At 41.7% G+C, this 12,545-nt stretch overlaps 1 protein-coding gene and 1 pseudogene across 1 annotated transcript; both read left to right on the forward strand.

Moving 5' to 3' along the window:
• LOC120723004 overlaps positions 1–12,545 on the forward strand; it is a 44,799-nt pseudogene that overhangs the window by 30,772 nt on the left and 1,482 nt on the right.
• Positions 1,727–10,737, forward strand: LOC120723006 (neoverrucotoxin subunit alpha-like). Its single transcript, XM_040014232.1, has 4 exons — positions 1,727–1,798; positions 5,708–5,803; positions 8,598–9,322; positions 9,888–10,737. The coding sequence occupies exons 2-4, from the start codon at positions 5,713–5,715 to the stop codon at positions 10,623–10,625; spliced, it is 1,554 nt and encodes a 517-aa protein (XP_039870166.1). The 5' UTR covers positions 1,727–1,798; positions 5,708–5,712; the 3' UTR covers positions 10,626–10,737.

Below are 12,545 nucleotides of genomic sequence, written 5' to 3' on the forward strand. Positions count from 1 at the left end.
ACTTGGCGTAGTATTATTCTTGTGCATTAGTGTTTAAGATACAGGAGCATGATCGCTGACAGCTATAGGGTGAATCTCAGTGTCTGAGCAGTGAGCTGCTGACCAAAAGATAATCCAGACGAGAGTAGGAGTGATGGACATGTGAGAAAAAAGTGTATCTCTTTCTCAACTGACATCACAGCCAGGTGCTGGAGTCTGCTTTGACCCATGGTCCTTCTCAGCCAGGTATGGAGCTGACTCAAGACACTAAAAGACCTCTCACAGCTACAGCTGCTAACTGGGTTTGTTAGGGCAACCTGAATAACAGTTTTCAGTGTGGGGAAGATCTGATTATCCAGAAGATTGTACAATGTTAACATATCTGGGATGGCACCAGCCTCACTCTTGAGCTTCAAAAAGGTTTTGGCAGCCGTGACTTCCTCTGACTGAAGCTCAATATGGTAATGCAGTGCCAGGGCTGACAACCCAGTTTGTTTAGCAGATTCTGTATAGCAGCTTTAATATAGGGACAACACAACTTCCAGATTGTATGAGTAAAATTAGTTGGGTTTTTTCTTTGCCAGTTTAACAGTTTGTGTTGTGCCTGTTAGTATTCCCTGTCTGTTTTCCTACCTGGTTCTTCCTGAGCTTGTACTTTCTCCTCATGTTCCCCTCTTTCCTCTCTCCCTCTTTGGACTGACAATCATACACAAATAGATTGTATTCAATTAGTTTAAAAAAATACTATTAAGAGCACTAATAAAAAAAGTCCTCTCTCAGTGTACTTTCAACCAAATTGCAAATAACCAAACCACATGTACATCTAATAAAGGATATAAATATTGAAACACTGATCCAACATTATCCTTTATTGACGGATCATTTGATCTGATCTTATATGAACCTGGCTGTCTCTCTGTAAACACACACACACACACACACACACAACAGGAGTTATAAGGTTAATGGGCATCCAGTCAGTTAGCTAGTTAGTACCTTGGGTTCAATATCGGCACATATGACAAAATAACCAGTTTCTCTCATTACATTTCATTTTTTTTTTTTTTTTTTTTTTTGTGTCCCGTTTGGATCTTTACCATCAGAATTGTTGTCTTAAGGCCAAGAAAGATGCCAAGCGGATTTATTTTACCAAGTGGATCATCATGGCCTTGCCATATTGGTCCATTTGATTGACCTTTATTATAATTATGAATTTATTTTATTTTCAGTTGCTACAACGGGACATACATGACTGGGGGATAGGACAGGGAGAAAGAATGAAAGAAAGAGAGGGAGAGAAAGAAAACCAGAGGGGAGAAGAGACGGTGAGAAGGGGGGAAGAAAGAAAAAAACAAAAAAACAAACAAATACCTGGGTCACCTGTATGGAGAAAAAAAACAGAAGAGAAAGCAAACAACAAAGAGCAACATAATAAAAAAAAAAAACGGCACCATCACAATAAACTAGCTAGCAGTAGATATCAGTAGATACTAAATAATAAACGATATTGTGCAGCACGCAAGATAGACAGCGCACAATGTGCTTTGAGGCAGCAGCCAAGAAAGCTGTAGTCCGCGTCTGTGAATACCCGTGTGTACACCTGTGTGCATACCTGTGTGGATCAGCATGCTTGCATTCCAAAGGTTTCTCCATGTAACGATCTGCTAGGGAGTGTGGGGAGCCACAGCCCCGTCCTCCAGGGCATGAAGCAGGTATGGAGGAGATCAAAACTCCAGACATCCAGAGGCCCCCAGAACACAAAAAAAAATCCTTTTGTTATTTTCACACTAAAATTCCAGTTGTTCCTCGCTGCCTAAAGGTAAGAAACTCTTTGCAACAGAAACATTAGAGACTGAACTGATTGTTCTTGGACTTAATCTGAGTGATTTCTATAGTGGTGACATTTTGCTTAAAAATGACCCGCAACATTACACTAGGTGTGGCTCCTGCAGCACATGCTTTGTTCTCCCTGAGACTTTGTTCACTCGCTCAGCTTTTATATAGTGTTTGTTACATAGAAGACTCGCTGTGGGACAGATGTTGCTATGTTTCAGGCTGTGCTTGCATGGGACACTCTCACATAGTTCTGGTTTCCAGATTAATCATTAATCAAACATTGTCTGAATGTTCCACTGGAATACTTAAAGAGATATTTCATTGGAAATGTTTCATGGACGTCACGGTAATGCCTGGAATTTGGACTAAACATGTCCAAATTCAATTCAATTCAATTTTATTTATATAGCACCAAATTACAAAAACAGACGCTACAATAATACAAAATGATCTCTGTTTCTACTCTAAGCAACTGGCGTGACTAACAGGCAGAACAATTACATTCTCTTCCACTAGAGAGCTGTACAACTAGCTGCTCTAATTAAATGGGTTGCAACTGGAGGTAAAACAGAAGTCAAGTCAAAGAAGAAATTACATAATAGTCATGCTGTGAGTGAGACAATGCAGTGCATTATAGCAATAGCTAAATATTTGAAAAGAAAAAGTAGTCAGTCGGACCTGGGTCCTGGAGACAATTCTGACCTAGCTGAAGGTCAGAAGAAAGCACAAAAGGTATACTTGAGACAAACTTAACCAATTCTGCACATTTGTTTGGTGTGCCGTGGCTCCAAAACGTTAGGAAAACTGCTATAGTGAATTAACAATTCTTCAGAACCACAGTTTAGTTTGTACCTTATGTGTCACGGTCCGGGGCAGCGGCCATGTGGAGAGTGGAAGGAGGACTCAAAGTGCAGCACTTATTCAGGTGTGAGGGTGATTTATTGATAATAACAAACATAAAGAGGAGATGGCAAAACAGAACTACGGATGAACTAAACTGGGTGAAACTACACAAAGGAGTGGCAAACCTGAACACGAAGGGAGAACAGCAGGGAGAGCACGCAGAGGATTCCACAGGGTAGATGCAGAGTACGCAGGATAGCACAGAGGATGAACACAGGGTATGTACACAGACGACGCGACAAGGAGCAGAGGAAATCACACACTATAAATACACAAAGAGACACTGGGAAATCACACACAGGTGGGGGAAACAGCTGGACCTGATTAACCTGACGAGACAGGGGAACACTAACACCAGGGACCAACAGAGGGAGCACAAACCCAGAACCCAGTGTCTAAAATCCCAAACACAAACCATCCCAAAACAGCCATGAATAATAATGAAAGTAATAACGATAAGTACATAAACACAAAGTCACTGAGTCATGGTCGCAGGACCATGACATTATGTGGTCGCAAATTTATTTATTTTTTCTCTTGGTGTTGGTCCTTTATTTGAAGCATAAAAGTAGTTAACGGAACATTTGTTGTTTTTTCAAAATGTCACACATGGGCATTTGTCTTTTCAGATCCACTCTACCTCTCTTTCACCCTCTCTCACACAGTCTTCTCATTCATTCAATCTTTTCAACAACATATCAGGAGCAAAATAGAAAAAAAAAAAGAAAAAGAAAAACCCATCTCCTAAAAATCAGTATTGATTTACAATCATTCTATCAGTCAGTCATTCATTGGCAAAAGTAAAAGTAAAAATAGGCATGTTACGATGAGGTGCTGGTGTCCTCTGCTCTCTGCTCACATTATCTAAAGCCACAAGCTTCATATCAAAGTAACCACTGGTTTCTACGCATTAGAATGAATAGACTGGTTTCTATCGGGGGCAACAGCAGGCCTCTTGGTCATCTTACCTGGTAAATGATGGGAGTATACAAAAGGGGAAAAAAAAACAAATGTGGCAACTTTAGCATGTTGAGCTAAATGAGGCCCTGCAGTTAAATCTGACCTCGTCAATTATTAATGACCAACAGATGCAAACGTTTTCTGCGTTTAAACCCACAGATCTGTGCGGATCTTATAGGATTTTTTCAGGGGAATGTTGGATTTATGTTTTCTCCATAAAAGTTGAGACTCTCCCTGCAAGTTTTAAACTTTAAAAAGGACCAATTTGCCTATTTACCTTCTTTGAAACATGAATGCCTTTGCAGGTGTGAACTGAGAACCAGAGGTTAAATAGGACAGGGGCTGGTTTGCTCTTAAAAGTCACTGATTAACATGCATCTAATTTGTTTACAGCACAGGTGTTGAACTCCAGGCCTTGAGGGTCGGTGTCCTGCAGGTTTTAGATGTTTCCTTGATCCAACACAGCTGATTTAAATGGCTAAATTACCATAGGTACATATGTCATCCAAAAATCCACCAAACTTAGTTGGCCTGATCACTTAATTGCGATTGGATCTTTGATGCTTTTATTTAAACTTTTCATTTGCAACTTTATTTAAGTTCTGTGAACTGCTTCCAAATTTCACTAAACACTTTAAATGTCACTCAAATCTTAAGACAAAATCACAATTTTTTTAGTGTATAAATTTCCAACCCAAATTTTGAGTGGCTTCACAGCATTGTGATTTACACATTCACTTGGGAACTGAAAGGTTGCTGGTTTGATTCCAGCTGAAGTCAGAAGAAGGACATCCCATGTAAAACTACCCACTGTCCCTAGTGGCTGAAAGTAGTAACACTTTGCAATATACTAAAGTCATTGTACAGGTTGGGCCATTTATATGGATACACTGTAATAACATGGGAATGGTTGGTGATAATAAAGTCCTGTTTGTGGCACATTAGTATATGTGAGGGGGCAAACTCCTCAGGATGGGTGGTGACCATGGTGGCCATTTAGAAGTCAGCCATCTTGGATACAACTTTTGTTGTTGTTTTATCACCATTGTTTTTCTTGTGACATTACCAACAAGTTTGATGTGTGACATGGCCCTCTTCCTATTGAAAAATCAAAAGTTGTTGTTTTCACTTGGTATATAAGCCACAAGCCAGCGCCCATTGTCAGAGACCAGTGTGGCGTTTGATCAGAGTGCTCTCTCTGCTGCAGCATAGTATTAAGCCAGATCAGAAGATGCTCATCAAGTGTTTGCAGTTTATTTAAAAACTTCCATCACATTTTATTAACAGATATCAGTGTCTGTGTAATGTTCCCATAGAGTCCGTGGGATTCCCAGCAGGTCCCTGAGGTCTTGTGACCAGGGCTTGCTGGTTGTCCAGCACACTAGATTAAAAACAAAAGGTGACAGAGTCTTTGTTTCTGTGGCTCCCAGACTTTGGAACTCTCTACCATTGAGTTTGAGATCTGTAGACTCTGACAGTTCTTTTTAAAAACAGTTAAAAACCCATCTTTTTCAACTTGCCTTTGGTTGATGTTGTTTTATGTTCTAGCTTATGTGAAGCACTTTGTTATTTTATCTCGAAAGGTGCCATATAAATAAAATGTTACTTACTTTACTTACAGCAGTGCAGTTTAGATCAGTCAGATATGTGGCTAATTTCTACAGTGGTTATATGAAGTTTTGGTGGTTGTAAGTGGTGGTTCAGTCCATGTTATTATTGTGTGTATGAGGGTTCAGTCCGCCATTTGTTTATTTTGTCTATTGTGTGTATCGGTTGTAGGTGGTTGTGTGTGTGTATGTTCAGTCCATGAGCTTAATGTGGGTCAGATGTCAGGAGGCAGAGTTCAGGAGTCTGACGGCTGTAGGGAAGAAGCTGTTCTGGTACCTGGTGGTCTTAGTCCGGTCTTAGTCCGTTTTTTTTTTTTACTTGTTTTTATTTTCAAATTGATTAATTTGCACTTTATCGTTTACAGTAGGATTAACTTTGCTGTGCCTTCCACAAAACTGTCTGTATATTTTTATTTATGTAGGAAACATGGATTCAAAAATAATGGAGGTGGCTGCTCTGGGTCGACCTTTCACCTTAGGGATGCTCTATGATGCCCGGAGTGATAAACTCATCCCAGGTCACGTGTGACATGTTTAGATTCTCAGTCTATATCCACTGTATCCACACTGATTTTAGAACATCTGGACAGCATAATCTCACATTTTTATCAAAGACTCACCCCTGAACTCAGTTTTCATTCTGTAATCAAAAGTTCACATCTGATATTGGAAAAAATACCAGGTTTGTTGAAGTGTAATTTTTGTTTTGATTGGTTTGACCTGAGAGAAATTTCCAGACATTCAATTACTTCAAGCATCCACAATAACATCTGGTTTCCATTTTTGGTTGTGAATTATAATCATACTGTATGTGAATTCAAAGGTGGAGCACAGGTAGGTACAGTTTGTTCTCCAAAATATCAGGACAATGTGTTTATTGAACAGTTGTAAAAGTGAAAAGCAAAAATTCTGATTGAACTTCATAAAATTGGCGGTGGGAATTTAACGCGTTAATCGCAATTAATTAATCTTTTAAAAATGTGTTAAAAAATTTACACATTTAGTCACCCTTTGTGATCCAAGCAAAGGGGAACTTTTGTCAATGCATGATGTCCTGGTATATCGATTATACTGATGCACAGAACTACAAAAATGGAAGAATCAGAAAGCACATTGCTAGGACTGATCGGAGGCAAACTTTATTTCAAAAGACTAACCGACGGAAGCCTTGATAAAAGCACCGTACAGTACCATCCAAATGCAAAACATGTTGCAGTGAGCACAGAAACTGTGGGAGCTGTTAGCGCTAGCAGTCCCAGTAACAAAAAACGTGTTGGCAGCCCAAACTTGATGAAATGACTGGCTTCAGGACCAAAATTAATAAGTCAGCATTGGACAAACTGATATATTCTCTCACAAAATTGATCGCTCTGGACTGTAGACTAGCGGTGGGCGGATCAATCCAAATATTGATTCTATCGATACCAAGTCGGTATCGGTATGATACAAGCCTGGTGAGATCTATTCTTTACTTTCAGTTCCGCTCTTGTTTGCAATGCTGTGCTTGCGGCAAAGAGAAAAGAGCCAGGTCGCCAGACTCGGCGCTTGTGTTTAGGTGTTGCGCTGTCAGGTCACGTGACTTAGACGCTTTGAGGGTTGTTAAGTTGTTTACATATTATATTTTCAGTAGTTGTTTTTGTTGTTGAGAGTTTTTATTGTAATTTTTGTAATATAGTTTCTCAACAGTACTTGTTTGTTATAATTTGTTTACTGATTTGATAACTTTAAACCACCACGGCAGACCCGATGATAATCACGCGGTTGCTGTAACAGTACATTAAACGGCTGCAGCTCTCCTGCTGCCAGCTGTGCACATCACCACCAACAGAAACAACACAAGCAGAGCACAGGTTTCAAGCTGGTGAGGCGTGATTGTAGATGCCGTGCAGGCATAGCTGGACTGCCCATCATGCATACCGGGCATTTGCCCAGTGGGCCGATGGTGATTTTTCGTTTTTATGGGCCGATGATTTTTTTTTGTAACGGCATGAACAATGAAAGGTGGTGGATTGGCCAGATGCTGGCCGATGTGTAAAAATAACTCAGTTGTTTGGTGGTGGCTGTGGCGGAGCTTCCACTGAGGCCAGCAGGTGGATGAGAGAAAAGGGAGGCAGGAGGAGCAGAGACCCGAGGAGGCCGCCAGTCCGAGTGTCAGGTGAACTGAACTTCAGGTAAGAAGTTATGACCTGCAGTCTATCTGGGTCAGATATAAACCAAGTTTAGTTTATTTTCGTTGTGCTGACTTTTTACAGTCAGTTACAATAACTCGTTCTGCGTACTAGCTAGCATGACGGAGTTTCTATACAGCTGGGTGGGTGCTATGATGTTACTGATAGTGAACTTTATTTTATTCACAAGGTTAGTTAGTAGAGTTTCTGTAAAAAACGTAATCTTCCCGCATTCAGAGAAAATATTACGCATTTCGTATTGAGATAAAAAGGAGCACAGTTTGTCCCGGACTTCAGCTAGACTGGAAAAAGACACAAAGCTGGATTTATTCTGTCTTTGCTGCACAGCTGCCTCTTCTTCTCTCATCCTCCCCCCTCCCTCTCCTGTTGCTACTTCAATCATGAAACTGATCAATGATCAGCTGATCGGCTTTTCTCTCTTGTTTATTTATCTCCCACTTTGCGCCAGAAAGAGGAAACCAGCGGATGTCGCGCTAAACAACAGCAGCACGTTTAAGCTTGATCAGCTGTTGTTAGAATTTATTTAATATTAATTTCTAGTATCAGCTGATGTTTGCTGGAGCCACAGCTGTAAAGCTGCTGGTCATGATGTCGGTTTGGATATGTGGTGAGAGGGAAACATGAAGATGAAACCAGGAGATGTCCTTACTGGATCATCAGAGCTGAACAGGTGATGCAGAAACAGGTTTACCTTTTAGGTGACATGAATGAGTTGAAGTTATGAACTGTTTCTGAGAGACTAATAACACCAGGATCCTTTTCTAATTTCATAAAATGTTATTCAGCTGCATTCCTACAAGAGGGAGAAAATCTTTCATCAATATTTCAACAGCTGCAGTAACTCTTTAAAATACAAGACAGAGTCAGATGGATTCTACTTTTAACAGTTTACTGGCATTTAAAATTCTGCTTTGCTTTGTTAGTTTAGAATTGTAATTATTATTATTAGTAGCAGTTGTAGTAATTCAATCAAAACTGAAGAATAAAGGATGCAAAATTCAGTATAAACCAAATAACTTCTTCTGGCTGTAGTGGGCGCATCTTAATGAAACAAATGAGTATATATGTAAAAAAAAAAAAAAAAATTTCCTCTTAACCATTTTGTGGATCTCATGTCTTAAAGGTGTCACACTGTGGGATGCTAAAACTCTGCAGAAGAAGCCAGTGGAGAAAAATCAGCACAGCAGTGAGTTTGAAGTCAGTGCGTCTGATTCCACTAAAACAAAATCCTCTCTGCTGGATGTTAATGCTTCACTAAAGGCCAGTTTCCTGGGTGGACTCATTGAAGTTGGAGGATCAGCCAAGTATCTGAATGATAACAAGAAATCTCACCATCAGAGTCGAGTCACACTTCACTACAAAGCTACCACCAAATTCAAACAGCTGATGTTGACTCCTGATGAAACCAAGAACACCCAACAAGCAGAAGATGTGACGAATTTGGCGACACATGTAGTCACAGGAATCCTTTATGGAGCAAATGCTTTCTTTGTGTTTGACAGTGAGAAGTTAGATGATAGCAGCATTCAAGTCATCGAGGGCAGCATGCAAGCAGTGATAAACAAGATCCCCTCATTTAATGTTAATGGGAAAGTTGACATCAAGCTGAGTAATAAAGAAAAAGCTGTGACTGATAAATTCACCTGCAAGTTCTATGGAGACTTCATCCTTGAAAGCAACCCTGGAACATTTGAAGATGCAGTGAAGACATACATCCAACTTCCAAAACTACTGGGAGAAAACAGAGAAAACTGTGTTCCACTGAAGGTCACACTGATGCCTCTGAAGATTTTAGATCCAGAAGCTCCTGAGGCAGTGACTGAGATCAGCATCGGACTTGTTATAAAGGCTGTTACGAGTTCAAATTGGGGATGGACACAAGAGAAAAACCACAATAACAACACTGGTCCGGCCGGGTTAAGTCAAACGATGATTTTAATGAACACACGCGTGGAAGATGGACACTGTATGCAGACAGCCTCAAATCTCAAAATGGTGGAGCATTACTCAAACTCTTATAGCCTCTGGTGCCTCCACCTTATCATAAAAAGCCTAAACATTCACATGTTTTCTCTCACACGGCGCCTAAGCTACAACCTTGGCTCCCTGTTTATCTGCTCCTGCTGAAATGGGGCAGAAAACTCCAGTATACTCTCTCTTCTAATCAGACAAATAAGGCAATGACTTTCTGCAAACAGTATTTCTTATAACTCAGCAGTATAATGCATCATAAAGCAATATCATTCATCCACAATAAATCAGCAATCTAATGTAATGCAAATCAGTTTAACTAATGCAATAGTTATCAGCTTCTTCTACTTCAGGAGAATAATGCAAACTAAAACTACATAATAATTCACAATCTTTAATTAGGGGTATAACATGGCATAAAATAATATTATAATCTAACAAGGCTCAAGATGCTCTGAAGGACCTCTATAACCTGGAAATAAGATGCAATGATCTGCTGGACGACAGAGTGGTGAGAAGCTTTCCACAGGTACAAGAAAAGTTGAGCAGATTCAAGAAGCTCTGTCAGTATTTCAGATCTTCAATCCAGAAAACAATGGCTGAGAAACTTCCCTCCATCAGGGCAGGTGAGGAAGATGAGCAGGAATTAGTGAAAGTGTTTGATGACAGAGACAAGTCACCTTTCAGTCAGGAGAGATTAACCAAGTGGATCAAAGATGAAGAGAGAGAAGTCACCATCATCAGGTACTTTGTAGACATGATGGAGGGAACAAAGATCATCTCAGATCAGTCTGAGCTGGACAGAGAGGTGTTTAAACCAGGAGTAGAGGAAGTTCTCTGCTTTGCTTTCACCTCCCTGAAATCCACTCACCCATATCTGCAGAACATGTCTGACTACTTGGAGAAAAAGATACTGGAAGGTACTGATGGTAACACTCCACCTACCCAGGACCAATGGTACTTCTCAGATGAAGTGATAAAGCAGATGACAGAAAAGGCCGAAGCGGTGAAAAACTGCAGCAGACTGTTTATAACAGCCATTCAAAATGACAAATACAAAGGAGGAAGTATCTACCACTACAGGAACACAAACCTGGTCACTGATGATTTCTCAGGACCTGATGTCACTGATGTGGAAAAGGTGACGAACAGGAGAGATCTGACCTGTTGTAAGTACTAACAAAATAACACTCTTTCATCTTAAAATTATCTGAACTGTTTAAAGTGAAATTATTCCCATTGATCCATCCATCTTCTTCTGCTTATCTGGGGCCGGGTCGTGGGGGCAGCAGCCCAAGCAGAGAAGCCCAGACCTCCCTCCCCCCAGTCACCTCCTCCAGCTTGTCTGGGGGAACACCAAGGCATTCACAGGCCAGCTGAGAGATATATTCTCTCCAGCGTGTCCTGGGTTTGCCCCAGGTCCTCCTCCTGGTGGGAGAACACCTCACGCAGGAGGCGCCCAGGAGGCATCCTTGTCAGATGCCCAAACCGCCTCAACTGGCTCCTTTCGATGTGGGGGAGCAGCCACTCTACTGGCCAAACTTCTCACTCTATCTCTAATGGAGAGGCCAGCCACCCTTCAGAGGAAGCCCATTTCTGCCGCTTGTATCCTCAATCTCATTCTTTCGGTCACTACCCACAGCTTGGGATCATAGGTGTGGATGGGGACGTAGATCGACCGGTAAATTGAGAGCTTCGCTTTTACACTCAGCTCCCTCTTCACCACAACAGACCTGTACAGTGTCTGCATCACTGCAACCGCAGCAACAATCTGTCTGTCAATCTGTTGAGCTCCCTTCTCCTGTTACTCATGAACAAGACTCCTCCACTTCGGTAAGAACTTGTCCCTGACCCAGAGTGGGCACTCCACCTTTTTCCGGCTGTGAACCAATCCAAGCTGAGCTGGAGGCCATCACCTGATGAAGCCAACAGAACCACATCATCCACGAAAAGCAGAGATGAGATCCTGAGACTACCCAAGTGAAAGCCTTCCGCCACTTGGCTGCACCTAGAAATTCTGTCCATAAAAATTATGAACAGAATCTGTGAGAAAGGGCAGCCCTGGCGGAGCCCATCACCCACCAGGAACGAGTCCGACTTATTGCTATGCGGCCCAAGCTCTTGCAACAGTTGTATAAGGACTGAATGGCCCATAGCAATGGGCAAGACACCCCATACTCCCGGAGCACCCCAACAGGACACCCAAAGGGACAGAGTTGAATCCTTTCTCCAAGTCCACAAAACCCATGTAGTCTGGTTGGGCAAACTTCCATCCACCCTCAAGTATCCTTGAAAGGATAAAGAGCTGGTCCAGTGTTCCATGACCAGGATGAAAACCTCATTGTTCCTCCTGTATCTGAGGTCTGACTAGCAGAGGGACTCTCCTTTCCAGCACCCTGGCATAGACTTTCCCAGGGAGGCTGAAGATTGTGGGTCACCTGTAGTAGAATCACACCCTCTGGCTCCCTTCCCCTTTGGTGTCCACCATTGTGCTCAGAGGTTACCACCATGACAGGCACCAACCACCTTGTGTCCACAGCTCAGGGCAGCGGCTTCGATAATGGAGAAGTTGAACATGGTCCATTCGAACTAAATGTCCCCAGTCTCCCTTAGAATGCTAATGAAGCTCTGCTGGAGAAGTGCATTGAAGATCTCGCGGATTAGGGCCTCTGCTAGGCATTCCCAGCACACCCTCACTGTACGTTTGGGTGTGCCAGGCCTGCCCAGCATCCTCCCCTGCCACCAGATTAATGGATTTCAGGACAGGAACTATTAAAGCAGTGCTGTCAGTGGATCAGTCTGATTGGTTTAGGTTCCTAAACATGTTGTTGCATTTATTAACAACAGTAACTTTCTGTTAATAAAGCCTTTTGATGTTTAGGCTGAACTGTGATTCTGATCAGGTCTCAAAGGCAGCACAGTGTGAAACACAGAATCAGAGAAACATGCAGATAAAATCCATCATCACAATCAAACTCAGACAAGTTGAGGTTTGAGGACAGACATCTGACGTGTTAAAAACAGACTGCAGATCTGCAGTGGACAGATTCAGTCAGTGGCATCATCACGAATAATTGAATGAATGAATGAATTGCAGCAC

This window comes from Simochromis diagramma, unplaced genomic scaffold, assembly GCF_900408965.1.
Source record: "Simochromis diagramma unplaced genomic scaffold, fSimDia1.1 OVJJ01000669.1, whole genome shotgun sequence".
NCBI lineage: Eukaryota > Metazoa > Chordata > Actinopteri > Cichliformes > Cichlidae > Simochromis > Simochromis diagramma.